Source organism: Watersipora subatra, chromosome 6, assembly GCF_963576615.1.
Source record: "Watersipora subatra chromosome 6, tzWatSuba1.1, whole genome shotgun sequence".
Taxonomy (NCBI): domain Eukaryota; kingdom Metazoa; phylum Bryozoa; class Gymnolaemata; order Cheilostomatida; family Watersiporidae; genus Watersipora; species Watersipora subatra.
Genome location: NC_088713.1, coordinates 43,540,730 through 43,553,686, shown reverse-complemented (window position 1 = coordinate 43,553,686; position 12,957 = coordinate 43,540,730). Strand labels below are relative to the sequence as shown.

Here is a 12,957-nt window from a genome sequence, read left to right as displayed (position 1 = left end):
ATAGCCACAACATACAAATTGTTTAACGTATGATGACAGGTTTGAGAAACTATTAAGGCCCGTGCACACAATCGCTCAAACCAACATTTAGATGTTCGATGGACTGCAACGATTAGCTGTTTTTACATCATCACCAACGATAAGGTGTAGACACCATGAGAGATTAGCTGTAGGATATCGCTAATCAACAACCAATTAGAAATTACGAAATTGGATTGGTGATATCACGAGTCCTTTTGTTATCTTTTAATTATCCGATTATGCAATTCATCAGCGAGTGTAGTTCATCGCCATGCTTGAATATGAATTGACACAAATCTTCATAACTATCGAAATTGGGAAGTATTTTGACGCACCAAATATGGCTAACATACTTTTTAACAGACTTTTGTATGATCTCTATTTATATTAGTATATTTTGTTATTTTTAAATATTTAATGGTTAAACAAGTCAATTGTGAATAGCTGAGATAGGTATTTATTAAAAAATGACGTTTTTGGTAGTTTTCTGATCACTATCTCACTCAGTCGAAACCACCGTAACACCATGGAAAACCCTGGAAAATCCTTTTCATGAATGCTATATGATCTCTGAATGAAATGCGCAGTTTCGCATGAGTGAGATAGTGATCAGAAAACAACCAAAAACATCATTATTTTTCAATAAATACCTATCTCAGCTATTCACAATTGACTTATTTAACCATTAAATATTTAAAAATAACAAAATATACTAATATAAATAGAGATCATACAAAAGTCTGTTAAAAAGTCTGTTAGCCAATTTCGGTGCGGAAACATATCTGAAATTGGATGCAGTCAAAAAACAGCCAATCAAGATGCTAACAGTTGCAATCATCGGTGTCAAAGTTCAACATGTTAAAAGTCCATCACATCGTCGCTAGCAACGATTATGTTGGCCGCTCATCGCAAAGTGTCATCATAGAAGCCCATCGCTGCAGTCAATCGCACAGCTAATCATCGATTTGAGCGATAGTGTGCACGGGCCTTTAGAGCCTAAACTCATTGATATTTGAGGTTTTTCTAAGGCATTGAAGTTTCACAAGTTCAAGAGGCTGTTGAAAACTTTTAATTCAAACCTTGAAAAGTATATGCTAGGTGAGCAAATTATCATTGCTGAAAATAAGAATAATAATTCTCAGTAGTATTATTGTTGAATAAAAATCATCCAAAGTCCATAGATTTAAAACTAGTGAAACCTTTGTAGCTGTAATGCGTCTGACACGACTGGTTTTCGCTAAGAATAGATTGCGATAAAAAATAGTTTTGGTAAAACGAAATTATTATCAAGATGGGTTGTAAATATATTTTCTATTGGCTTAATGCAGGCAGAAAATTGTTTCCGTTCATTTTTAAATACAGATATTTTTGGCTAATTTTAAACTATTAGTTCAAACACTAATCAGAAACATTTTATACAAAGCCTACTAAAGCCGCATCATGCAACTTTTGGCCATATGCAAACGCTTTGCCAAGCCACACTACGCGGCTCACAGTACCGAAAGAGTTAATCAATCTTCTCTCCATTTAGTGATCAAGTTTCATTGTAACTCAAGTTTAAAATTTTTAGTTACAATGAAAACTACGAAAGCGGGAGCGAAAGTGTTACGGTAATTCACAATAAAAACCCACTTTTTATTGGTTATTTCTTTGCTAGTTTAGCTTTTTACCTGTGACTTAGTTTTTACTTTTGGCTTTTAAAATCATTTTATATATTTGATTGATTTATATTATGTATTTATTTATATTTGATAAATTTTAATGGATGTTAGGTGTAATTAGATATATTTGTGATGTTTATTAATAAAAGGCGGACCGGAAGTGCAAATCATGATCTAATCTAATGACACTGGAATCTTATCAACAACATTCCATGACATCAGATCTGGTTGACCCGTACATGATACAGAAGCATCAGATCTAGTTAGCTCAGATGCAATGAAGAAGAGAGTAACTCCTATGCAAACCCAAACTAATTGACCTGTGAGATAGCCATTCTTATGCCTAACTGTGCATCGCCATCATATGAGTCTAGGCCCGAAAGTGAGCATCGTAGCTCAGGGTGGTGTCGAATTAATTGGCATTTACAGGATATATACATATATACATACATATATACACACATATATACACACATATACATATACATACAGTCAAACATGGATAACTCGAACTTCACGGGACCGAGCGAAAGTGTTCAAGTTATCAGAGCGTTTAAGTTATCAGAGCACTGTCACAAGTCCATGTATTTATTTATTTATTAGTAGATACATGCACATATACAAACTATAATAGAAATCAAAAGCATAAATGGCTTGTTTCAAATTAAATGCTTCTAATGAAAAGTTGAAAACTTTTTTATCAAAAAGTATAGGAGATTTTTCTATCACTTGAGATTGTTTTGTTGTTTGAGGTGATGTTACTGCCAGGACATTTTTTAGATTAAAATTGGCAAAACTTGATCGTTGTTGAAATGCTCAGAAGAAAAGACATCTTTTTCTTTTGAGCGTTTTAACCGAGATCAATTTTGCCAATTTTTCTTGAAGTTTATGCGAAGGTCACCTCACTTTTCCATGCTTCCGAAAGGCGATTGCTAAGCGGATGTCTGGTAAAAATCAAAATTCACCAAACCTTTAGAAAAGTCGTTGACAAAAATATTTTGCCGACGGTGATAATAACGACGCCTATGATTTACGAAAAGTTGAGGTTTACCTCTATGACTTGGAATAAAGTGATTTTCAAAAGCGATAACAATCGTCTCGGTAGCCGTTGGGCAAAAAACTGTTCGAGTTAACAGAGTTGAGGTCGAGTTATCTATAGCAATTTATCATTACGTGGGAACAGACCAAAGAAACCGTTCGGGTTAACCATGTGTTCGAGCTATCTGTGGGCAAGTTATCCATGTTTGACTGTATATACACACACACATATATATACCTCAATGCTTGTCTTTTGTTTTTCCCTCTTGTTTACTTATATCAATTAAAATCTAACAATGAAAAATCCACTTCACAGACGATATAATCTCGGAACCTCCAGGCTTAGGCCCCAGCTATCTAAACCACTACACTACGATCACTCAACTGACTAGCAATGAATGATTGCGATGACATTCATTACATCAGTTAAAATACTTCGCTTATAGTGCTAGGGGTTATTAACTAGAACGGTTAATCAGTGTGCATAACGGAAAGCTTATTAATGGTTAGCGATTATTATTAGTGGTTTCAAATACCGCTATTGTTTTCGTAAAAATTTAGACTACTAGCTTATGAGGTAAGTTACTCAAATTATTATCCCACGACCAAACACGAGTGAAGCGATTGTTTGGGAGCTTTATGATAAATGCATATGTGGACACCTCACAAAAATTATTCATGAACGGCCGTCCCAAACCCTTGTGCCCAAATCTCATCAACAAATTTAACCATTTGTCTATGGAGTCGTTTAAGTATAATAATGATACAAAACACATATAAACCTATTTAAATATGTTACTACGTCTTTGAAATTTGTAGACAATATCCTAAAACTAACTCATCTGATCGGATTATACATAAATAGACAGATTAATTTGGCCTAAAATCGCCATTAAAACATGAAGAGCCTTTTTTAATCAAAATTAAGACCAGTCAACGAAACGCCAATAAGGCCATGCGACAGAGAGTAGAACCATTAAATTGTGCAAATTTCAGGAGAAAAACGTGCACATTTCCCTAGCCTATGACATTGTCCAATTGCCGAAGATTTCTGTAATTAACGTAGAAGTACTGAAAAGTAATCGTTTCTTTTTTTGCCGATTTCAAAGTAACTGAAATTTTGGACACTTATAATTAGTACTTTGGTATTCCAATTGATGTCCAAAGCAGTGAAAGTAAAGGAAATGACGATGATATTTGTCTAACGATTCTTATAAGATTATTACAATATTTAATTGTAAGAATAATTATTCGATTTTATAAGATTATTATGCGATTTAGTTGTAAGAATAATCATTCGAATTTACAAGATCGAAATATATAGCGACCGATGGTGTGCAATATGTTACTGTTAATATTTTTCTAAAGATTTTGTTGATGATACTGCGGCTGTGCCCAATATTGCGATACTGCCAAGCCGTTTATAATATCTGCAAAATTAAGTAATTTGCCTACATTTTCTTATAGATATACATCTATTTCTATGACAACCAGCTAAAATCTGTTTAAATTTTCAAATTCAGCATAATTTTTCAGATATAAATACAGAAATCTAGATAAATATCACAACTTCTTGAGATTGGTTGCAATGACAAATGATATACATCCCCCCAGCCTGTGTATATTACACAGCATCTTGCCATTTCACTTCTAATATTGCATTTCTCCTATTGCAGGGGAGAGATATAAACATATAATATTGTCCTTTCATTATAGCTGTTTGTTGTACATAATAACACACAGTACATTACAGCTACCATTGTAGCTACCATTGCAGTTATCCTATTGCACTGCAGTGCCATTTGACTGCTAATATTGCATTTCTCAACCTTTCTTTTTCCATTATCACTTTGGTCAAGGTCTGTATGACAGTGGAATTTCTAGTTTTATTACTCGTGCAACGTCGGGCATTCGGCTTGTCTATATATAAATCTCAAGAGTTCTTTTGTATTTGGTAAATGCTGTATACATTCATTAAGAATAAATTTTGTGTAAAAAAACCTCTTTTTATTACCCATGCAACACTGGGCATTCATTAGTTCAACAGATAGGAGTGAATCAAGTCTGAAAGCAAGCCTGGTAAAACAGATTTGTCTGAATCTGCAAGATTGTCTGATCTGAGCAATATGTAGGCCTAGGTTAGTTTGGAGTTTGCTAGATCCTAGTGGCAATTCAAAATAATCTGCTTTGTTAAAATGTGGAAATTTAACTGAACAACCACAATTAAAATTAGTAAATCCACATCTGGATTTTATGTAAAAACTAACCAGCCTGAGTGGTTAAATGAGTTACATTTGATTGTAGTTTGTTGTGCGCACAAATCTTTGATCTATTATTTATTGTAAACATTTATCTGCTTAGTTTTCATGGCATCTGAGAGTATGAGAAAGCCAGAGAACTTGGGAAGCCTTTGAATTTGGTTTCTGAGAAATTTGTACTTGTGCAAAAAAATTTCAAATTTCAAAAAAAGTTTTTAAAAAAATTTTAAAGAACGGTTAATCGTGCAAAAAAAACTATCGATCTCTCAGCAGAAAATCAGATAGCCCGTATGTTGATGGCCACGGGCAGTGTGTTGTTAGTTTATTGTCAACTCATATTAGATAAAGCTCAAGAAGACAAAAAGAAAACGCAAGCCAGCTATGTAAAAGTGTTTGACACATATCTTGACCCTGTCAAAAACGTTACCATTTCAGAGATCTGTGCCACGTCAGTTTTTGTTGTATTAGTTCATTACTAAACTCCGAGTGCAAATAAAAACTGCAAAAAAAGCGGATGAGATATTATTTATTTGATTGTCAACATAAAAGACAACGAGCTGCAAAGGTAGCTGATTGACGTAGTGAATCTAACCCTGAGACCGCATTCAGAAGCCCAAGCGGCACTGCAAAGGCAGCCGGCCAACCATTACCTCGGACGGACACTCGGCAGGTATTTCGATTCATAAAACAAATTTGTATCATCGGCATATAGTATACAGCAAAAATGTAGCAAACAGTTAGGTAGATCGTTTATATAAATTAAAAACAATGAAGGACCTAAGACAGAGCCTTGAGGAACTCCATGAAGTAATGTTTGCGATAAAGAAATGCTGTTTTGAATCTTAGTTGATTGTGTTCGGTTTGTTAGATAATTTTTGAACCATTGACAAGATGTAGTGTCAAAGCCGAGTTTTTCAAGTTTTGTTGTCAGAATTTTATGATTGATGGTATCAAAAGCCTTTTTGAAATCCAAAAAAAAATCCTAACACACACTTCATTTCACTAATGGCTTGTAAAATCTTATTTTTAAACTTCGCAAGGTCATCAGCTGTAGATAGTTGTTTTCTGAAACCGTATTGGTGGGAAGATAAAATGTTATGATTTTCCAAAAAGCATAGCAATTGGTTGTTCACAAAAGTTTCAAATATTGTATTAAAAATTGTTAAGTACTAAAATGGGATGATAATTATCACATAAATTTACATCGCCTTTATTATATAATGGGGTTACTATAGCATGTTTTAAATTAAATGAAAAATTACCAGTTTTTAAACTTTGGTTAATAAGAAAACATAACGGTGCAAAAATAGTAGGGTGTAACGATAGCAATATGTCTACTGAGTTTAAGGAATACTTGAAAGCTAGGGGTATACACAATAACCGCACAATTCCTTATTCGCCTCAGCAGAATGATGTAGCTGAGACCACCCAGAGACTACCTAGATATAACTAGGCTTGCGCGTGAACCGAACACTAACAGAGTCTGCTCGACCTATGCTAATGCATGCTGGTTTACCGAATATCTACTGAGCTGAAAGCAGCTCATGTATGAAACAGGACCCCAACAGCTTCACCTTCTGGGCAGTGTACAGTGATAGAACTTTGGTCTAGTATGAACTCAGATATCAGTAATCTTTGTGTTTTCGGCTGGGTAGCGTATGCCTGATGTACCTGATTCAGAACGTAAGAAACTAGAAGCAAAAACTTGCAAATTTAGTTTCATTAGATAAAGCGGAAATCCCAAAGAATATCTATCCCCTGTGTGATGAGTCATGTAAAACACTAGCGGTAAAACGAGATGTCGTTTTCAACAAAAATGACTTCAAATTATCAAAATCGACAAGAGCCGTGATATCTCACGAAAAGGTAAACAACAGTCACAGTTGGAAGTGGTGGTTGATGAACCACCTCGACAAAATCATCTTAGGTAAAATAGCATAGTCGAATGCCAACATTCAATTAGACCACGAAATCCTCCAATAAGATATGGAATTGATGAGTCCGTTGCAGTTGCAAAAACCTGTGAAAGACCTTGTTTAGCAGAGCAGAACAATCTCAAAGAAGGATTGGAAAGAGACCATACAAATGAATGGAATGCCGCTGCGGAACAAAAATATTAGTCCTTCATTGAGAATGATATCTGGAATTTGATAGAACTACAAAAAGGAAAAACGTCAACAGGTTGTAAGTCTTCCAAGTTGAGCATGCTGGAGATGGGTCAATAGAAATATTTAAAGGTCATCTGGCAGCCAGAGGGTATGCACAAAAGATGGGGTTGATTACAGTGAAAGATTACCTCCTGTAGTTTGCTTTTAGTCTATTAGAGAGTTGCTGGCTCATACAGTTCAAAACGGGATGTTGGTCCATCAGATGGATGTCATTACCGCCTTTCTCAATAGTGACTTCAACGAAGGATATACATGCAACAGTCTAAGGATTACATTGAGCCAAAAAATGAAAATCTGGTATGCCAGTTGAAGTCATTATATGGCTTGAAACAATCTCCTCGCTGTTGGAACATTACTTTTTAGAAACACGGAAAACTTCTGACTTTTGAGCAGAGTCCAACTGAGCCATGCATAGAAATTTACAACAATGGACGTATTGTAGCTGTATATGTAGATGACCTAATACTCTTGGCGAATACACCGCATCAAATGAGTGCAATGAAGAGAGAGAAATTCGGAATGAAAGACCAAAGAAATTTACATTATTGCCTTGGTATAGACATAGAACAGGACGAAAAGAAGAATGTGATTTGGATGCACCAGAAAGAATACATCTCTGAGATGTTACAGAAGTTTGGCTTGCAACCAGCAAATCCTGTGTTAACACCAGCAGATGTGAATGTAAAACTGAGCAGTGATGATGGTGTGAGTGCAGATGTTAATAAGCTTCGCGCTATGACTGGACACCTACTATATGCTGCGGCTGGTACTCGACCAGATATATCTCAAGCAGTGGGAGAAGTTACAAACTATAACTTTAATAAAGCATACATGACAGCTGTTAAGCACATTTTAGGTATCTAAAATAATCCGTGGACTTGGGTGTCAAGTTTGAACATTCTGAAAATAACAAATTAATTGGTTTGACTTAATCAGGTGACTTAGTAAGAAACACCTGCTGTGGCATTATCTACTGCTGAGACAGAATATGTCGCATAAAGTTCGGCTGCTCAAAAGTCTGTGTGGCCTGGGAGATTAGTGTCAGAACTGAATAAGTCTTCTGCGGCGCCACCAACATTGATCTATGAAGACAATTATGGAGCTATCGCGATAGCTCATTGCCCCGTCTCGCACAACAAAACCAAACACATAGATATACACTATCACTATACTCGACAAACGATCAAAGACAATGCAATTCAGTTAGCATACTGTCCAAGTAAAGATATGGTTGCCGACATCCTTACCAAGTCTTCGTCTGTGGATCAACTAATCATTTTGCGCAATCTAATGGGCGTCACCAAAATCAAATACCGTATTTTTCGGACTATTAGCCGCTACTTTTTTTCTGATGTTTTGAGCCATGCGGCTTATATAAGGGGGCGGCTATTCTTTGGCTTATTCTTTCTCCGCTAGGGGGCATTAACCAGAATCTCCGGTTAGTGCGCCCTAGTGGTGAAAGAAAAAATGAAACAATGCCTAACGGTACTGTTCTGTTAGACACTAGGTTAAAAAGCGTCAGTTAATACGAAACAGTGCCGTTAGGCACTGTTCCGTGTTAAACAGCAAAGTTGCTGCCATGTTCAAACGCACCATTCTGATTTCTGTGGCCTATACAAAGGTGCGGCCTATGTATCATTTTTTGGAAAATGAAGCAGACGCGGCTTATATAAGGGTGTGGTTTATAGTCCGAAATGTACATTAAGTGGAAGTATTGATAATGGTTATTTACAGTTATTTGACATTGTAGTCGCTGCCAGAAACACAGTGGGTTAGGTCAAACTTTTTTCTTTCAGCTAACGTTAGTGAAGTCGGCTTGTTGTCTTTATACTTTCATCAACACATCTTCTATCTCCACTTAGTCACTAACACTACTGGTAATTTTCTGCTGTCATATCCAGTATTAACCGGTTTTATGTCCTTGCTATTACTATCTACTTCCTTCTGTTTTTGCTTTTCCTTCTTGTTAGTCGGTAGCAGTTCAGCTGAGCTAGTTTAGTGATGCAACAAATGCTATGCCATCTCACGTAAAATATCTCTAGTAACAAAAGCGCTCTTCGTCTCAATTAAAATATGTATGATTATGTGACGCCTCAGTCAAGGTAGGTCAGCTATAAATTTTAACTATAAATTCAGGGATAGTGCCAAATGAACAGATGCTTACTGCGTACCGCTTTCAATGATAGATGTCTTGATATTTTATCTGGAGAATGCTTAGGCGATACAAAATTTTCCTTATTATATTGTGAGACCGTTGAGAAATCCTTGCTTCAACAACCAATCCATCAGAGAACTGACAAACGATTCTTTTTTAAACTGCCATACAAAGCAGTCAAGTTGAATTTGGAATTTTTGTGAACAATTCACTAAAAACCTGGCAATTGAACTTAAATAGAACCCTAAGGATGAAACAGCGAGGGTTTTTGAGCAATACTCGAGATTACAAACTAAGATATAACTAGGTTTGCTTTGTAAACACAATGATATCAAAAAATCAAGGGTAGGCAAACCTTAACATCGTTTGTAAGCTTTAACATACATGATCTATAACCTTTTAGATTTATTTATCATTTGCTTAAGCCATGAAAGGAATGTTAAAGCTTTTACCATTTGAGTTTAACGACTCCCACTTAACAATCATTGGATCTGGTATCCCATTGATCACGGTATCTGTAGGAGATTCAACATCATCTGTAGAATCCATCAGCTACAGAAAATGATGCAACTTGAAAATTTGCAAATAAAAGGTATCACAACTCAAGTCTGAGAAACTTAAAATTGAAGACGATTTTTCATGATAAACTTTCATATGAAAGTAAACATAAATTAGGCTTGACAGTTTTTCCAGACAACATCGAGCTTTCAACTTACCAGTAGCCAATGGGTAATTCAAAGGAAACCACTGAATTATATAATAATCATTGCACCTTTACTCAATAAAATATTTGGTAAATAGACAGAATGTGTAAAGGCTGCTAGAAAGCTCAAAGCTTCTAATGATGCTCTCGTTGAACACCAGAAGGCAAAAGCTACTGCGAGAATGGGCCAACGGAATGATAGAATTAGTGAGCCCGTACATGTACTTTTATTTTCACTCACTGGCAGTTATCCTTATCGCCATTAATATAAGACTTGGGTTATATAGTAGTCACATCATTGTGTGCCAAAACAGCCATTGCCTCTGAGTAGATATTGAGGATAGATGCTTAGCTTTAGCTAAGCGTCTATCCTCAATATCTACTCATATATCCTCTAAGCATATATCCTCAATAATAAATATTGCTAGAAGATCAGAAAAAAGGAGAATCGTCAACAGTGTCTTTAGACATAATGGGTTAAATCAAAGATTCCTGCTTATCTTCTTTTAAAACAGTCTCACTACAAGGCTGTACAACACAATTACAGAAGCCGATGAAGCGAGTTCACATGGAGCCATAGTCCTGAGCAAAAACACGAACAGGCTGATTGTTCTGATTCTGTCCAGCACATAACTTCTTCTTTTGGATTGGGATCTTTGACCCATCTATAACCTATAGTCTTAGAGTCAGCAACAACTTAGTGTGTGGGTAATTTTTATCTGGCAATTGTCTTTACAATATTGACACAGTGTCTACTGGTGAGGGGTATGCACGCTGGGCCTGTAATTGCAGAGATAAAAGAGAAGACCCAAGAAAAAGACATAGTAAAGGATGATATAAGAGATTGAGAGTGACAGATGAGGATGTGAAAAATGAAAATAAATGAATAAAAGTTGTAAAGCGTCATCACAGAAGCTTACCCAGACCTCCACAGGGAGTCACAGACCTGAGCATGAGCAATCAGGCAATGACTTCCGATTCTGTCTAGAGTATGACTTCTTTTGAGATCTAAGACCTGAACTATAGTCTTTAGTTCAGAGCCAGCGACTACTTTGTGTGAGTCATGCTTTTTAGTCATTCTCATTTACGGCACCAACACATTATTGTCCAAATAATCCAAAACTCAATTTTTAATTTTTTTGTTTTGCTAAGGGATGAAGTGGATTAGTAATCAGGTCAAGGTTTATGTAATGATACTCTGTGTGTTTAATGCTATTTACCTAAGCTATTAATAGAAACTATTGCTTTTTGCTTTTTGACAGTCAATAATTATAATAAACCAACAGACTTTTGAACCAGTATAAGAACAGGAAACATTTGTGAGCATTTGTAATAGTGCTCTGTTTCTTACAATAAAAATTATTTTAATTATTTTTATAAATTATTTTTAAAAAGCCGTCAACCTATTTCATATTTAAAATGTGTTTTAATTTTACTGAAATTTCTTTGTTCCCACTTTCTTCTATGCACCACCTTATTAAATACGATTTAGTTAAATGGAGTCTTTTATAAACATGGTTTAATATAATCGGGTTTTGTTTAATGTCTATTAAACAATGTAAGGACCATATTATACTGAGAGCACGCGTAAACTATGGGCCAAGAAAAAGATTACTAATACCTGTCACTTTCTATTACCACATAAGGAATGAAAAGCAGTAACAACTGACAGAATCTCACACAGTTCTAATGGGAACGTCCTGGTCCAACTCAGTGTTGAAGTGATAGTTTGAAACATCTCTTAATGGAAGCTAAAACTTAAAGAAATAAACACTCAAAGACACCTTCAACAATCGTAGAGTCATCTTGATTGACATACACATAGATGGTGAACGGATGAAAAATTAGCTCGAACAAGCAAAGTGTTTATGTAATAATAATGGGAGATTGTCAAAAGTAAATGTAGGATTTGTCAACCAAACATCTGAAAAGGCAACTGCAGGCTAGAGTTGCAAAGAGTTATATACTTTTGAAACAGTTGTAAATGCATGCTGTACAGTAAAACTCAAAACATTATGTAGCTGACAAAGATGATTTTACCTGTTTTTATGGTCATTTCAGCAATAAAACACAAACAAGAGGTGGGCAAAACAGTTTTATGTTGATTACACTACAGATTTCTACTATGTGATTACAGATTTGCTGGCTAATGTCATCATCAAATTTCCTACTAGTAGCCCATATTGTGGGCTACTAGTAGGAAATTTGATGATGGAAAATGGGCATGGAAAATGGAAAAAAGAATGAAAAGGGAATGGCTTAGCTATATATGAAGGACAAAGGAATAAATAACAAAATTTTTTAGTAATGTGAAATGTGCATAAAATTTAAATTCTTACTAGTGACATCATTCACAATGATGCTATAGAAAAGAAGAGTGGTGACCACAATCGAGCTACAGTCAAAGCTGCAGAGTCTAAAAATGGGAGAGAGGATGGAATAGAAAGTTGGGATATACCTCATTATATAGTGTCTTGTGTCAGATTGCTAAGATGATCTTATCATCTCAAAAAAATTGAGTGAAAATCAAAAAAGAGAACTGTTCCTTATGAATGACTTGAGTTTCACAAATGATCATATATAGATTTTTTGACACAGAAAAACGGCTATTTACTAGCACGTTTAGAAAACTAGTTTTCTGATGTCAACTTTAAGATGATACCTTCTTATTTCTCTCAGTTGTATAAAACACATGGCATACATTCACAAAGTATCATACTCCTCATTTATGCACTACTACCAAACAAAACTCAACAGACCTACGACGTAAAAAAAAATTCCCAACATTCGAGTCAACCACAATAATGATAGACCTTTTGCAGTAGCAAAATATTGCCAAAAAAATACACTAGTACTAGCGGTAAATCTTCAGGCAATGCTGTCACTTGTTCAGAACCTGCTGTCTCAAATTATCATACCCCAACGGCTGCAGACAACCTTAGGCCTAAGTTCA

General features: G+C 35.4%; 1 protein-coding gene across 2 annotated transcripts in view; it reads right to left on the bottom strand.

The window, feature by feature from the left end:
* LOC137398678 (uncharacterized) overlaps positions 1 to 12,957 on the bottom strand; it is a 42,837-nt gene that overhangs the window by 3,385 nt on the left and 26,495 nt on the right. The window contains exon 2 of one of the 2 annotated variants that reach the window (XM_068084862.1): positions 9,754 to 9,853. The exons of the other annotated variant lie outside the window; for it this stretch is intronic. Coding sequence (XP_067940963.1) covers positions 9,754 to 9,850 — 97 coding nt within the window. The 5' untranslated portion in view covers positions 9,851 to 9,853. The remainder of the gene's footprint in view (positions 1 to 9,753; positions 9,854 to 12,957) is intronic. 2 annotated transcript variants of the gene reach the window in all.